Source organism: Sebastes umbrosus, chromosome 14, assembly GCF_015220745.1.
Source record: "Sebastes umbrosus isolate fSebUmb1 chromosome 14, fSebUmb1.pri, whole genome shotgun sequence".
Classification (NCBI taxonomy): Eukaryota; Metazoa; Chordata; class Actinopteri; order Perciformes; family Sebastidae; genus Sebastes; species Sebastes umbrosus.
In genome coordinates, this window is record NC_051282.1 from 13,872,774 (window position 1) to 13,890,176 (window position 17,403).

At 40.2% G+C, this 17,403-nt stretch overlaps 1 protein-coding gene and 1 long non-coding RNA gene across 5 annotated transcripts in view; one reads left to right on the forward strand and one right to left on the reverse strand.

Moving 5' to 3' along the window:
• LOC119501796 (thyroid hormone receptor alpha) overlaps window positions 1-17,403 on the forward strand; it is a 119,628-nt gene that overhangs the window by 69,553 nt on the left and 32,672 nt on the right. For all 4 annotated transcript variants that reach the window (XM_037792421.1, XM_037792416.1, XM_037792415.1 and 1 more), the window contains one exon: window positions 15,629-15,857. In XM_037792421.1, the coding sequence (XP_037648349.1) occupies window positions 15,802-15,857 (56 nt within the window). In that variant the 5' untranslated portion in view covers window positions 15,629-15,801. The remainder of the gene's footprint in view (window positions 1-15,628; window positions 15,858-17,403) is intronic.
• On the reverse strand, window positions 159-3,468 carry LOC119501798. The gene is made up of 3 exons (XR_005209923.1): window positions 3,457-3,468; window positions 3,361-3,364; window positions 159-646 (listed from the first exon to the last, which is right to left on the reverse strand). It is a non-coding gene; the product is annotated as an uncharacterized LOC119501798 (long non-coding RNA).

Here is a 17,403-nt window from a genome sequence, read left to right on the forward strand (position 1 = left end):
GAGCACCTCCCTCTCAGAGCGGCGGAGCATGCTCTGGGCGCTTGAATGAAAGCATTAATGCCAATTTCCTGACTGCATATTTTTACTGAATATTGGGGCATCCCTAATAAGGATCACATTTATTTTTCACTGGCCCGATTGGACAACTGCAGCAGGCCTTCCATTTCCCCGAACACAGAGTTTATTTCAAGCGGGCAAGCGTTAATGTCGAGCCCTGCAATACACATTGCAATAGATTCATCAAATCACTTTATTTTTCTAGACCTGCAGCTATGGATTGTTTACTTTCTTCATGCTTTATTGAAGGTTCATATTTTTATACAATATATGAACAATACAGTTTTCAACATAATTGTATAAAAAAGACACATTTTGACCCATCCATAAACGTTTAATGTGTAATACACCATAATAATTGATGGCAAGTATTAAAGGTGCCAGTGTTACCATTCAACTACAAGATGTCGCATTCTCCCTCCCCCGTTTCATTGCATTCACTTCATAACAAGTGGTTGCCAAGCAGAGATACTACGTGATACCAACGTCATTTTACTATTGGCTCATAAGCCTTGTTAGAAGTGGGAACCAAACGTCAGATATCTTCCACAGAGATAAACAAAACATTCCTTTTGGACCTGCCAACAATCTAAAAGCTGTGTGGATGTATTTCCTTTTTTTTTTTTTTTATTCGTCTACTTTTAGCAATCACACCTTTAAAGTAGAGCTGCTACTAACATTTCACTAAGTCTATGATTGAGGTTTTCAACTTGTGAGGCTGCTCCCCAGGGGGCTGTGGGAGAGTTCAATGAGGAAGCAGAGGGAGAGACAAGAAGCAAAGATACTGTGTGAGGTGAAAGGGACAGGTGCATGCTGGTGTTCTAAAAACAACAGGTAGTTAGTTATTACAGTTTGGCCCATTGATTTGACCGTGTCAACATTTTCAGGAGTTTGCAAAGCTAACGGAAATGTGAGGCAATTAAGGTACTTTAAAACCATTAGTGCCCGATTGCTGCACATTGCGTCAAAATATCTACTGCTTATAACTCAGTCAAATATGAACACACAGACATAAAACATATTTTTAGATTCAGTGTGACTCACACCTTCTGGTGATATCGTTATCTCTGATGTCTATTTCAAATGAACATCCATAAGTCTGCTTAGAAATCGTCATAAAAGACAACCCCTTCAGATCTTGCCTTAGAATCACCTTTTTTAAGTTTTCTTCATTATGAAAGTAAAGGCTTGCACACACTAAAAGATATTTCAAATCTTAACAGAGGTTAAAAATGTGAGAGAGTCCACACATGTTATTTTAAATGTAACAGTTTTATTCCTGTAGTGTGTGGTGAGCAACAATTTGGCCAAAACAGCACACCACACACTAACAGATTCATTCATGAACCAGAGTCCCGACTAAACAAAACAGAAATCACGCAAAATATCTCGCGACCGGACTTGTCTTTAGTGTAAACAAACATGGCGGCCGACGGGCAGGAAGAATTAGCGATGTCAGTTTTTGCACTACTTTGAACTGAAAATTGACGAAGGATGGATGGATGAAGTCATGGAGACACATTAAATAAACACTTGTGTTGTTGACACAAATCAACAAGTTGGTCCTCCATTTCTGAGTTCTATCTTACTACTACTTTATGCTTTATGCGTTTTGCATTAGCTCATGCATTAGCTCATGCATGAGCCGCGGCCGCCATAACGGCAGTGGTTGTTCTTCCGCTTCAGTCAGCTTGGTTCCCAATCATTCTTTCCCACGACTGTGTCATCGGTCATCCTCGGGTTTCCCCACACGCAACACTATATCCGATAGTAAATATTGAAAACTAAAAAACTGGGTTCAAGTTGTAGCCTGCAGCTAACTTAATGACTCCACGCCAACATTATGCTTCCTGTTTACGTCCATCAAAGCCCCTAAAATTATGGAAACTGTAGTTCTGAAATTTATGACATTGTCAGATTTAGTCAATGAAGTGTCAAAAACTAGTGAAAATTACAATGAAATGTACTGAGTGTCAAAATGTTATAATAATAGTGAAAACTCAGACAGTCAGCAAATCCTCACATTTGAGAGCCAGAGAATAGTCGTCAAGAAACTGAAACAATTAATCGATTAACAAAATTGTGGCAGATTTTTCTGCCGTTCAACTAATTGATCGATCAATTACAATAGTTTCAGCTCTTTGTTAAACTTTATAAAATGTCATATGAAACCAAAGACAGATGTAGAACTTCCCATCATCCATACTTGTGTGCTAATAGGCTAACTATTAAATGAAGGCTTGACGGCCTGCTGACACAATGCTGTGACTGTGGTCTGTGTGAGCTTTCAGTGCTCTGTCATACAAACGGTGATGCTGTGTGAAGGCTGTGCGAGCGCAGACTGCACATTTAGTTCGTCAAGGTCTGCCTCTCGAGAAAGGATAAGAGTCTTGTTTAATCTCCTTCAGCTCTTTTTTCATCTGCTTGAAAGAGGCTCGCTCAGTTACGCAGACTGATGTGAGAAGAAGTGGATGAATATAAACACACTTGCTCAAGTACTAAAACAGTATATCCATCGCACTGTTACCATTATCTTGTGTAATTGGTAAGACTGTTGGCATTTTTACAACTATGGAAATGATCTCTTCATTCATAAACACAACTTTCAAACTTTCCCTTGCAGCCATATTCCAAGTCAATGTGCCAGATTTGGTCTTGACAGTATAGGAGCATATTGGCAATGTGCACAGTTTCAAAGAGAGTATTGATAAGTACAGTGTAGTGCAAGCTACTGCTTATACCATTAGTGGATAAATTGTTTAGTTGACACTGTTGACAAAAATGTCACCTCAAGATTTTTGACTATTTTAATAAATTAAAGTCATTTTTCAAACAGAAATGCCAAACGTTAGCCAGTTTAAGCTTCCCAAAGGCAGGATTTGCTGATTTCTTCTGTATCAATGTAAACTAAATAACTGGGTTTTGGACTGTTTGGACTCAAAAGGCTATTTTATTTTTTTTTAACATTTTATCCAATAATAAAGCAAGGAATCTCTGTCTGTGTGTACACATGTATGTGTGTCCTTCGCATATCTCGAGAACCGTTCATCCGTTTTACTTCACACTTGGTGGGTGTATTGCAGGGGACCCAAGGACGCGCAGTGTTGACTTGGTGCAATTTGGACACACGCCATGTTTAATATTAATAATAATAACTTTGAATAAACAAGCGGCCAGCGCTCTTTGCAGACTTAGTCAAACTTGTCTTCTTGTCGTCCAGAGCGGGCCTTTACAGGCCGTGGCTCATTGACTGCAGTTCACTTTTGCTGCTGGATGCTGGATATACTAACGTTACAACCGAACTCTTCTTCACTTCCCTGGAGTCAAGGAGCGATGAGCGGATCTCGAGAATGCTGCAAGCAGCACTCACGCTCTCCGAACGGCACTGCACTAGTAGACTAAATGATCAATCGGAAAAATAAACAGATTAATAGATAATGCAAATAATCATTCATACAGCCCAGTATAAGCACAACAGTGTTACACTCAGTGAGGTTTGCTATATGATAAAAGGCTCTTCCCCATAACCTCGTGGTTAAACCAACTGAAGTCTCTGTAAAGCTGCTGGAATAACTGCAACATCATGTCAGATAATGGTGACTGTGGGTTACTGCTGTCAATTTCGCAAGCAGCTAGCTGCCAATATAAGCCATGCTTCCATCCAAATTTAAAGCTTAGCAAATGCATAAAAAGTAAATTGACATTACTCTTTCATCCCCGACTGTTATACAAATATTAGGAGCTGGTTCATCAAGAGAAACTGCTGGTGACGCTAATTCTCCAGTTGGGTGTCATTAAGCCATTGCAGAAGAAGAGGGTGCAATGAGAGAACTTTGTTAAAAAGCTCCAGTCAAACCTCAAATGAACACAAAAAGTATTGTATTTATGTTTATTTCATGTATAAATTTGAGGAACTTTACAGTCTACTCATCGCTCCACACAGAACTGATGTTTTTGTCTGATGCCATTTTTCATCTCTTCGGTGACGAGTGACATTTAAGTCGCATGCTTCATGTACGTCATAACGACGTTTTCATTGCACTTTCTTACATTTTGCTTTTATAGATACACCAACAATATTTCAACCTTGTTTTCAAATTTCTCAGGGTGTTTTTATGCTTCTGTGCCAGCAACAACCGTGGCCAAGGCATAATGTTTTCGGGTTGTCCGTCCGTCCAACCCATTCTCGTGAAAAATGTCTCAAGAGCGTCTTGAGGGAATTTGTTCAAATTTGGCACAAACATTCACTTAGACTCGAGGATGAACTGATTAGGTTATGGTGGTCAACGTTCACTGTCCATCCATCCGTTTTCTTCTGCTTATCCGGGGCCGGGATTCGCGGGGGCAGCAGGCTAAGCAGGGAATTCCAGACGTCCCTCTCCCCATCAACGGTTTCCAGCTCTTCCTGGGGGTTCCCCGAGGCGTGAGGTCACTGTGACCTCACAAAACACATTTTGGGCCATAACTCAATAATTTCTATACTAATTATGACGATTTCACACAAATGTTTAACAGGATAAAATTATGTAGTGATGACATTTTGGACTCAAAGAAATAAAAACGAAAGTTACATACGTAACTACGATTCTATGAGTTCTGGGTGCCCCTCAGATGTTATATCTCAGGATTAAAATTGCTGAAACTGGTTTAGACAGCGGGAGAGATAGAGGTACAATGAAGCAACTATACGACCGTACCATACCCAACCTTACCGGGTGTTAAGTTGCTATTTAACCATTACTGCCTGCTCACACACTCAGCTGGATAAATACTGTGCATGATCAACATTTCCAAGTAGTTTCCAACAACTTCAACAAAAGCTTAAATCATTGCCTTCACTTGCTCGGTGGTAATCACTTCTTTCCATTTTTCTTTTCATTTCTTATTCATGAAGCCGATTTATTCCATTCAGCCCGTCTTATAGAAATACGTACATTTAAATCACATTTCACTGTTGACAAAATGTCACATTTTCCATACAGTAGCTCTCCTATTGTCCACCCATTACCTGTCACCAACACAGGTACATTAAAATACTATTTGTCATTAGTCTAGATGGAACAAAGATGAGGGGGGGAAAAGGGGGAGGAAGTGAGATTCAGTTTGACAGGAGGAAGATACAAAATGGGCTTTAATGCAGAGAAGAAGAGACAAGTTTTTTTTACTGCGCCGAATAGATGAGCCGGTAGACAATGCTCCCTCTCACACACACACATGTGCCCACTAAAGAGCACACAGATGCAAACCAGAGGGATAGTGTGTGTACACAGTTGTGCGCAGGCAGACACCCACAGACACAAAGTCACATAAATGCACTTATATATGCATGCTTGCTGAGAAATGCACACATGAATGCGCACATGAAAGCACCCACGCACACACACACACACACACACACGCTCTCTCAGCAGTCGGTAATTACAGTCGCTGGCAGAGAAACGGCAGCCATACATAGTCAATGAGAGCGGGGAAAACAATGAACACACAGAGCAGATGATTGCTGTAAATAAAAGAATGAAAGTGGAGCGAGGGAGGAGCGGAGGAGGACACTACGCCACTGGCACAGAGTGAAATCGGGGATTGGAAAGAACGAGAGCGAGAATAAGAGGAAAGTGATCTAGAAAAAGGGTAGAACAGAGGGTGAAATGAGGGAAGACATGGGTATGGAACAATCCCCCCCCCCCTTTTCCGTTTCTATGTCGGTTTGGCATATAAATAAATAAATTAAGGCTAACGGTTTCACCACGCACAGAGCTGTTTGGCAGGAGGAACTGTTTCCTTAAACAAAATGTCAGAGGGACTGTGGTAATTCCATCAGGTGTAGGGAGCGCCGGCGGAGACGAGGCGAGCAATAAAAAGGTTGACATCAGTTATGACGCTAAAATGACATTCAAACACTTGACTGTGCCTGTACTTTCTGTCTGGACTGTCTGGGTTCTAGCTTGTTCCATTCTATTGCTTCATAATGCTTACAAATTCCTCACACATCATATATAAATACTTCAGGAATCCACTTAGGCCTTGATCAGACAGGCCGCGTTTGAAACCGCCTTGGGCAGCTTTTTGTAATTGTTTTCAATGAGAGTGAAGCGTTTTGCGAACGCTTTTGTGTAGCGGAGCGCCTCAAGTTTTAAACAGGAGCGCCCTGAACACCTCGAGTTGGAAAAAAAGTCAACTCAGAGCGGAAAAGCGCCCAACGTTAGTGTTTTTTTTTTTATCATTGTGGTGACTTTTGCTGGATTACCCGGAGCTATGTGACTTAACAAAACCATTGTTACAATGATCTGAACAGGAAACCGCAGGCCTGGAAGCAAAATAGTGCGGTACTTGTGATTTCGGGTAAGTTGCTTTTATTAAAGGTAGGGTTGGTAGTAGTGGCACTGGTACAGTAGTGCTGTTCAAATACATTTCTTGTTATATTTGTTGGAATTAGGGCTGTCAATCCATCAAAATACTTAATCGCGATCAATCACATGATGGTCCATAGTAAATCAACGCGAATGGCCCCCTCTAGAGCCAGTTGTAGCAGAGCCAGTGCGTAGAGTCTGTGTGTGTATTTAATACTCTTATCAACATGGGAGTGGGCAAAAAAAGTTTGCTTTTTGCAAATGTACGTATAAATGTATAGCTGGAAATCAATTAACAACACAAAACAATGACAAATATTGTCCAGAAACCCTCACAGGTACAGCTCAGGCACTGAGCAGGAGTGACGAAAAAGGGTGGAGCTAAGTACAACCAAACGCTGACATTTTCAGGTGACTAAAATGTCACAATTAAAGGTGCTCAATATGGAATTCAGAGCATATATATGCGCCTCAAGCGCTAACAGCGCTAACAGTGCAAACAACAGCAACAGCGCTGACAGAGCTAAAAGTGTTAACCTTGGGGGAACCGGAGGGTGGGGGCGCTACACTTAAGTGACGACGCCTCGGGTTGGTTGCCTCCCGGATACGATGCGATTAGAAGTTCAGCGCATCAAGATAAACAGTAGGCGGTGCTTATTCTTAGATGCAGCAGAAGAAGAGGGAGCAATGAGATGCTGAAATAAAAAGAGTGCCAGTCAAACCTCAGACGGTGGAAAACAATGTAGAATATGTGGTTGAAATACATTTGTGCAATGCATTTATGTTTATCTCATGTATTCATTTGAGGAAGTTTACATATATAGTGTCTCAAGGTAAAACCTTTCATACAATATTTTAATTATTATTTATTTATTTTTAATTTCTTGACATTTCCATGTGGCTGTTTTTATGCGCAAATTGAAAATTCACATGAAAATAGGTGGTTTGCGTTTGGTGCTAATTCGCAAGTGTTAGCAAGCTAAGATGCTGAGCTAAGATGGCGATCATGGTAAAGATTTACACCTACTTAGTATCAGCATGTTTGCATTGTTATCGTGAGCATGCATGTGGTTAGCATGCTAAAGTTAGCATTTAGCCGTGCGGGGTCACATAGCTGTCAGCATGGCTGTAGACTCCCAAGACACCCAAACCGGGCTAAAACAAATCACGCCAAGTACTTCCATGCACTTTGTGACCCGGATCTGGTTAAATAAACAGGCTCAGGCTTCACAACAGTCATTAACTCATTTGCACTGATAAAATCATCTTAGCCCAGAACATCCTAATCTTTTTACCCTGGCTTGGCCCACTAAGTCCTGCCTCCAGCCCGCCGTAGCCTGCTGATCTGTCAGATTTTAGCTCCAGATATCATGCGGCAGCTGATGCGGTTTAACGTGACATCTTCGGCCAAGATACACATCAGCTAATATGTACAGTATACACTACACTGTCTGCCATGGATTACTCCAAGGCCACCCATGTTTAACATGCACTCTGTGAACTGTAAACACCCAAATGTCAGCTGTTACAATGCTAGCCATCGCCATCAGATAGCTACGGTGTGTGGATCGGTGTTTTCCTGCAGAAGAGGCAGTTGCAAGAGCAAAACTTCACCTTTTGTTGTTTTATTGAGTTGATATTTGAACCAAGGTTATAACAGTTTTTGCATTTTCAGTTCGATTTTTGTTTTAGTTTCGTTTTGGCTTTTCAGTTTTCAGTTAGTTTTGCTAGTTTTAGATTAGTTTCAGTTTTTTTAAAAGGTTTAATTTTTATATATTTTGTTTTTGTTAGGGCCAGCTATAATGTCTCAGAGGTATGTAGCTACATACAAAATACATACTGTGCACGAATGGCCATAAAGTCAAATTATTAATCTTTGCGCTACTTTAGTGTACTTTTTTCGGCAGTGATATAGCTAAAAAAAAACTGAAACTGAAATTAATTAACGTTCATTTTTATTTTTATTAGCTTTTAACCAAGCATTATTGTTTCAGTTTAGTTTTAGTTTTTCTTAAAAGATATAGTTTTTATTTAGTTTCAGTTTACTAAAAATGCTTATTTTAGTTTTAGTTTTAGTTTTAGTTTACTATAACAACCATGATTTGAACAGCGGGGGTGGTTCCAGTTTTGATGATGAATTTTTGGTACATTGTGCATTTCAAAACATAACAGAACAAAACATCTGTCATATTTTGACATAATTTAATATTCGTAACTGTTTTGCACCCTGAAAAGGTGAGGAAATATACGACAATACATTGGTCAATGGAAAACGCCGAGTTTGTTCTTGACAAAACAATCTCACCTTAAGGGCCATTTAGAAGCTGTGCTGGAGCTTCCGATCATATCACACGAATCAAGTATGAACATCTCAACTTTTTGAAGGTGCTCATAGAAATAGAAATCTGAACATTTAACAATTTCATAACAACTGGGCAAACTTGCTTATGAAGATCATGCGATATGATTGAAAGCTTCAGCAGAGCTACTTAAAGCTAGGGTTAAGCAGGTTGGAGCAAATGTGAAAGCTACTCTGTGTCCTCCGGTGCCCTTAATGGTATCTGCAAGATTTCACAGACCGGAGGAAAACAACCAATCAGAGCCGAGCTGGAGCCTCGCCATCTCCGAGCAGCTGATAATCACTCGTGAAATCCGAGTCAAACTAGGCAGCGCTGATCAAATATGAATCAATATTCTGTTACTGTAATGCCTATCTCTCGCATAAAATGTTTTCAGAAACATCTTGTAGTGTACTGTTTAGCTGTAAAATGAGAAAAGGTTTGTGACCCGGCAGCCATGTTGAGATCTGTTGAGGAAATACCAAGCACTTCTTTCACTTCTTACAAGATGTTTCTGAAAACATTTTACACAAGAAATGGGCATTACATGAACAGCCAATAGGAACGCTCTCTCTGTGAAATGACCTGTGATTGGCCAAAGTCTCCTGTCACTGGCTAGATATTTTAAAACCTGAAAACAGAGCCATGAGGAGGAGCAGAAGTCTAGTCTCTCTCCGAACACTTGAATTACAATATGCTGGAAGGTTATTATGGAATTTTTGCCCGATGATGCCAAGAACATTCTGCCTACTTCCACTTCAACGGAGCTTGAAGTGAGAATGTTTTGCAAATAAATTGCGTGTTTGCAATGTGTGTAGATAGTTTGATTTATTTTCCTGCACACACAAAAAAGTCCTGTTTATTGAAAAAAAGAAAAGTTGTGCAATGAAGTTTACCATGAACCTGGGACATGCTTTTCTTTATAGTAACCCTCTGGGCAAAGCTACTATTAGATTGTCTGAAATGGGAAACATTACATATATTTTTCATTCTTCCTTTTGGTGCTACTACACCTCTTTTTGTGCGTGCTGACTTTTTTTTCTGCTGCAGAGAACGGCTGCGTGATATAGTGGGAGGAAGTCGAGGGAGAGAGGTGATTTGGAGGCAAGAGAGAGAGAGCTGGAGAGGGAGGGAGGGAAGGAGGGAGAGAGGGAAACAGATCTTTGATCATGCTGTGCTGCTGCTTCTTCTCCCCATCTAATCAGCTTGGACACCATCCAAGGCTTCCCTGCTCTGAGACAGACTAGAAGTGTGTGTGCGTGAGTGAGTGCTTGGCTTGGTGTGTTGGGGGAGAATATGTTGGGAGAATATGTTTCACAAAGACTGAGGTATGTATGTGTGTGTTTGACGGTTAAATAGACAGCAAGTAAGTGTGTGTGTATGTGTGCGAGTGTGTGTTTTGTAATGTATGATCTCTTAATTGCCGTGCCCGGTTTCCAGACATAGACTGGTACAGTATGTACACAGCGGAGTGTACATACTGATCTGTCTGCAGTTAATACACATCACATTGATCTGGATGTCTTCACTGACCCATGGTCCCATATGATGGTTTTATATGCATGTGTGTGTGTATTTCTGTGTGTGCTTGTACTTGTTCAGCTATATTTGTGAGGACCAATTTGAATTTTTTTAGACCTTCAGAGTGAGGACATTTTTGGAAAGTGAGGACATTTTGGCCGGTCCTCACCTTCAGACAGACCCTCAAAGGCCTGTTTGAGGGTTCAGACTTGGTTTTAAGGTTCAGGTTAGAATTAGGTTTAGGGTTGGGGTCAGGCATTTAGTTGTCATGGTTACGTTTATGGTAAGGGGCTACGGAATGCATTATGTCAATGAGTGTCCTCACAAAGATAGAAGTGCACGGGTGTGTGTGTGTGTGTGTGTGCCTATGTTGGTTTGAGTTTCACAGCACCTCCTACTTCCTAAATATAATTATGTTTATTTCATGGCTTCAAGAATTCTTAACTAACTAGTAACTTTTTAACTTATTATTTCATTTTGTTTTATCATAGCTGTTTGCAAAAATGAAGTTACAACTGTAGTTGCCATAATAATAATAATAATAATAAAAACAAATTAGCAAAATCAGCAAACACAAATGGAGCATGTCAGAGTTAAGATCAACACTTCAAAAGTATCTATTTAACTGTAACGCAGTAGTTATTGTCTCTTTGTGTGCTTAGAATTGTACACTCCTCCAAACTAACCAGTCTCAGCTGTTGTAAACACTAGTGTGTTGCAACATGAACTCTCTCACCCAGGTGTTGCCCAACACTGTAAATATGGTAACACATATCTCAAAAATCGCCTCTAACACAGTAAACAGTGAACAGACAGTAAAGTCTGCTAAAGCAAAGAGAGTCAGTCTCTGCTTCACAACACATGTATCTAACTAAAATGGAAGGAGTCTCTGTCGGTGTGTCCTTCAATTTTCTCCAGAACCGTTCGTCCGATCGACTTCACACTTGGCGGGTGTATTGCTGAGGACCCATGGGAGCGCAGTGTGAAATTGTTTGGATGAGCAGTTCTTAGGAAAGCGGCAAGCATCAACACCAGAGGCCAAGCAATGGGCCCATTCCAAACAGGCATGTTTTGAACGGGCACTGCATTGGTTTTAATAAAGCCTGCAGCTGTAGTATATACTGTATGTATCTGGCATACACGCATTCAGATTCAGTTTGTCTTGAGTCTAGCATATGTTCACAATAAGACTGTCAAAGTTAACGCAATAATAACACCTGACCTCAAGATATGTGAATGAAAATGGGTTCTATGGGTACCCACAAGTCTCCCCTTTACAGACATGCCCACTTTATGATAATCACATGCAGTTTGGGGCAAGTCATAGTCAAGTCAGCACACTGACACACTGACAGCTGTTGTTGCCTGTTGGGCTGCAGTTTTCCATGTTATGATGATATTTGTAATTGTTTTGTGTTGTTGATAGATTTCCAATAATAAATATATACACATATTTTCATAAAGCAATCATATTTGCACACTCCCATGTTGATAAGTGTACATTTTGAACAGATACAAATTGTTCGATTAATTTGCGATTAATCGCAATTAGATATTATAATTGGTTAGCAGCCCTAGTTCATAAGTTTAGTGATATAGCTGTTTCACATTAATATAAAAATCCTGTAATTGGTCTTAATGCTCTGTGGAACTTTGACATCTTCCTGCAGTCCTCCAAGCTCTACTTCAGCCAGCACCCTAGTGTACGTATTAGTGCAAGATGGTTAACTTCCTCGTAGCATAATTGACAGTTTTTTTTTCAAAATATGTCAAGACACTGCTTCTTACTTAAGAACTGCTTCTTACTTAAATTTGAGAGATGATTAAGCTCTACATGCAAGTTTTGGAACTACATTTGCCATAATTTTGAGGCTCTGTGGGATGTAAACAGGAAGTCAGTCATTGAGTCAGTTAGTTAGCTGGTGGCTATAACTTGAGCACTGTTTAATGTTTTTAGCCTATATTCGTTTTTAGTATGTCAAATTAGCAGTTTGTGTTTACAGTGTACCCATACATGTACACAGACAGTTATCGCAGCATTACCTACCTGATCTAAAAGCAGCCTGAGGAGAATACAACTTCCTGGAAGCACTCCAACTCAGATTGATAAAGTAGTAATTGTCACACAGTAGCAATCAAATCTTGGATATCAAATCTTGTTGTTTGTTGTTGATGTGGGATGTGTGTGTATACATGGTCTATGTGATCTCTCACACTCTGATGCCATCTACTGTCACATCTGGAGAAGTGGAGCTCGGCTGCTCAGCTGTTTTTATTTCCACTGGCTTTAATGCCGGGCAGCATTGACAGCATCGAAGAATAGTGGCAGAAATGAAACCGGCAGATACTCTGTTATGAAGGAGAAGCCAGTATTTTTTCTGTCTTTTTATTATTATCAACAAGTCCCTTAAAAAGACCCAAAACAGACAAATCAATAGAAATGTATTAATACATGAATTACCTATAATTTTCTTTGCCAATTAATCATTTAAGTCATTTATACAGCGAGGTATTCTCTGGTTACATCCTCTCAACTTAGAAGGTTCACAATCTTTCTCTGTTTTACATCATTTACATTACTCTTTGGTTTTGGACTTGACTTTCGGACAAGCAATTTGAAAACGTCACATTGAGCTTAGGGAAGTTGTGAACATATAAATATGGAACGTTTTTAAACAATTAATGTTGAGCAAAAAGGATTTCAAACATATAATATTTATTTTGTGTTAACACATAAGAAGGAGCACAAAAGCGTTGGGCTGTAACTCATGACGGTACAAAATGTTCCAGAAAAGTTGAGTGAGTAAGTGTAATGTTCTATGACCTGATATAGTGATCCTGATAACATCTGGTGCTCTTTTGCAGATTAAAACAACATTATTTGCATTCCACTTCTGCCAAGATCATCTGATTCTGAGCTGTAGCAGTGTGACTAATACACATGCATAGTTGTATAACGCACGCACATTCTTGTGTGTATTTTTGTTAAGTATATAAATCAATCTTAAAGGGATTCAGCCACACTCCATTAACAGCTATAGTCCAGTTTTTCCTCATGCAGTGGTCCTGCTAAATGATGTGAGCACAGCCTGTAAAAGCCAGGCTCCGTGTAGGATCCAGGTCAGCTCAGGTCACATGTATATCCAGACCACCGGTGTTGTGGTGACTCTAGTGCCCTCATCTGGCACTCCTGCTCCTCGCATTGTGATATGCATACAGCTGAGGTGGAGCAAAACGTGATGGAGATTGTGTTTTTATCCATACATAAAGATGGTCTGTCTTTAATACTAGTTATATTATAGTATAGCTTTAGTGAACGTAATAGTGAGTCGACACATTTAACAATCTGACACACTGAACTATGACTGGACTAATATTTTAATCGCTGGCAAGTGTCCATGGTGTTAGCAGGATAATCCACATTGAGCCATGCACTCATAGAAAGGCGACACAGTTAATAATCATTAATAAAAGGGAGAAGTGCATTATTTTTAATAACTGACATAACATCATAACATTACTAGAGAAGCCTGTCTAGTAAGAGTTAAAGTACTCCGTCTACCAGAGGAAGGTCAGGCTGCTGTTTCCTTTGATTTTGATTTGATTTGATCTCAGTGATATGGACGTCAGCCAGTGAGAATCAAGTATTCTCTGTGGTCATGGTATAAACGACAAATATTGATTGAGTCATTATCATTAAATCAGTTTCCTTCCTCAACATTTTAGGTCCGGAGCTGTTAAAAAACATTGTTGTGATGTTTCAGAAGGGACGCTGAGGCTGAGGGGGATATCATTAGTTTTGCAGGTCATAAACCAAAGTATTGGACAAATTCAAAGTTTGCCTTAATAGAGGATCACAAAAAGTTGTTATAATTCATCTTGTGGGTGAAATGAAGGTCTGTCAGTCCTATCCAACAGTTGTTGAAACATTTTACTTCACATCAGGGTGGTGCCGGAGGAAAAGTCAGGGGATCACCGAAGTCAGCATCCTCGGGGGAGCATGAATGTCTTTGTAAACCTTCATGGCAATCCATCCAGTGGTTCCTTAGAGGTATCAGTCTGGACCAAAGTGTTAGACTTATTGATTGAGCCACCGGCCGACGTGTTGTAGAGCCTGTAGCTAGCTGGCTAAAAGCATTTCAAAAAAGTCCTTGTCAAGTGTCAACTGTCACCTCAAATCTCAACGTGGCTGCATTTCTGTGCTCAAGAAAGCTCCTTGACTTCACTTTCATTGGTCCACAAAGAGAAAAACAGTCTGAACAGTCTTTGAAAGAGATTAACAATTATCTTTATATTACCTTTGTAAATTTCATGAGGCCCCCACAGAATTTATTATTATATCTAGCCTGCAAATCTGCTTCCTTTTGTCCCCTCAGGCCATTTTAGGCCATTTTAGGTATACGTAAAGTTTCTTTATCTTTAAAAAACATCTTAAATTTGGAGCATAAACATGTTTTTATTACCCATTAAAAATATACCATGTGTTGAAACCACCACAACCTAACAGAGAAGCATACATTTGCCTTTACTGTTTATCTGCATGGTCTAACTGTAGCTGTGAATTTTAGCCATAAAGGAACATTTAAAGTGCAATTTACCCTAAATTCCTTTCAGAGGACTTGTAAGTAGCTTATAGTAAATTCGATTTTCTTGAGTCTGTCTCCTTTAATAGGTGCAGGACTGTAGTGGTGAGCACAGTAAACACAGAGGCCTTATTGGGAAAGCAGACAAGCCTCTGTGAAGTCTGTCTCAAAACATGTAATGAGGAAATTGAAGAATGAACCGAGACAAAAGATCTGACCTCTGGAGTGTTGCACCTTTAAGTTGAAGATCAATCGATTTCTTGCTATTTTCAGAGCAGCCCTTCAGAGTAGGTCACTGTAAGACAAAATCTAAAAATATAGTCAAGACATTTGAACTCATAAATGAACTGAAAAGGTATTTTTTGTTAAATTAAATTTGTTAAAACTAAACCATCAAACACACTTGAGTTACTGAGTTATAGTTACGTTACTTTGTTTGTCTTCCCACTGAGCTGAGACATCGATGTCAGGTCTGGAAGACAGGTTTTTTACTTCTGGCAATTGTATTTACGCTTCAAAAATCATAAAAGTGGTGTTCATTTGTGAAGATTATCCAAATATTCACTGGTTGTGGCTTCTCCAATATAAGGATTTGCTGCTTTTCTGATTTATATGTATATCAAACACAGCTTCCCTATATGAACATGGCAGATTTACATAGTGCAGCAAAGCAACTACACCTGTAATGTCATATAATAGTGTTCATTTCATATGTAATGTAACATTTCATTGTACAAATGTTGTCTGTTTCTTACTGAGGCTCTTCACTCTGCCCCTCCAGCTTTCTGATGCTTCCACTGATGTCCCGCCCACCGTGCTCCTCTCAGCCAACCGCTGCCCAGATTCTCAGATGGCTGTCTGTTGAAGGGGCCGCCGGCGAATGCTGAGCAGGCTGGCGAGGTCGAGGTCCGCCTCATTGTCCTGTGATTGGCTGCTGGCCGGGACTGAGGCTACATGGAGCCAATGTCCAACAAGCAGGATAGCAACTCGTCAGAGGGAGATGAGAAAGGGTGAGACAGATTTTGTGTGTGTGCTGACCGAAACGTCACGGATTTTACATCTGTGTGTGTCTGTGTGTGTGTGTGTGTGTGTCCATCTTTGATATAAACATGAAAGGAAAGCAGAGATTAACGTTGGATTTGACAGAAGTGACGGGTGAAAGAATAGCTGCAGGCATGAATGGATGATGGATGGATGGATGGATGAAGTGCATCAACACCAGTTTGAATTATTCAAGTCCTCACAGTGCAAACACAAGCACTTCACAGAACAACTAGATATAGATTTTGTATATTGTGTATTTGTGACAGTGACTTAATGCTTTAATGAAAGGGAGAATAGAAAAGAACAAGTGATGAATAACAGATGAGTGGTTGTGCAGCATGAGTTATATAAATAGATAAACAAGCTGGATGGAGGGATAGCTGGGGGGGAGGGGTACAGTGTATTTAGTGTATTTTTTGGAGAGGTAAAAGGGAAGACAGAAGCCCTCACGCTGCCATCTGTGCTCTCTCCGTTTCTCCGGCATGTGCAGCCACACACACACATAAACACACGCTGCCCTCACCGCTTCATTAAATCAATTCACAGAGCAACAATACATACCCATACAGGGTGTTAAAGAGTATGGAGCCCCAAAGTGTTTACTTTCATAGATCATTAAATAGAAAGAGAAAATAATCACAATCACAAATCAACTCTGTATCATGTAATGTTATTTTATCATTGTTATTTCCATAATATGTTTTATAGGACTTCTTTTTTTATTTCATAATAGGTATTTTTATTTCAAAATGCCCTTTTTTAAAAGTCTGTTTTTATTTTATAATGGCATTTTTCCCAATAACACTTTTATGCGAGTTGTATCTCATACGGTCATATTTTATTTTATAGAGTAATGTCATGACAGTGGTGTTGTCACCGCCCTCTGACATTTCAGCCAATCACATGTCCCCTGCCTCTTAAGCAAACAAGCTCAACAACTGCTACCAGATTACAAGGTCCGCTTGGGCCTCGGCCTTGCTTCCTCGCGTCACTCTGTCCCTGGTGCTTCCAGACGGGTTTTCCCCGAGGCGCATATGTGGCTGTTGTAACTTGGTCCTCTCGACGCCTGTCCGTGTCCACCAGCCTCCTCGGAGGGTGGTGTCCAGGCAGGTTGCCGGCTGCCGCATTTCAACCAACACCCATAGCCTGGGCCTTGTATAAAAGTAATTGGCCAGGCATTTGGTTTTTATGGGTGGGTCTGGACAATCAAACCCATGTTTTTTCAGTCTTTTTAATGCAACAACGGATTCATATTGCAGCCCATGAATGACACAATAATGCTCAAGGCAGAAGCGCATGGTAAGAACGCCTTTCTCGCTTTAGGACGAGCGGAAGAGGAGGTGAATGGGTCCAACAAACACAAGACTTTCAACCAGGAGACCGGTGTTATGTTACGTTGTTTCCGTACGTAGTGTACTTTGTTTACGCACGTATTTGAAGCCCGACCATGACATTTTTCCTAAACCTAATTGAGTGATTTTGTTGCCCCCTGCTGGTACTGCACCTTTATAC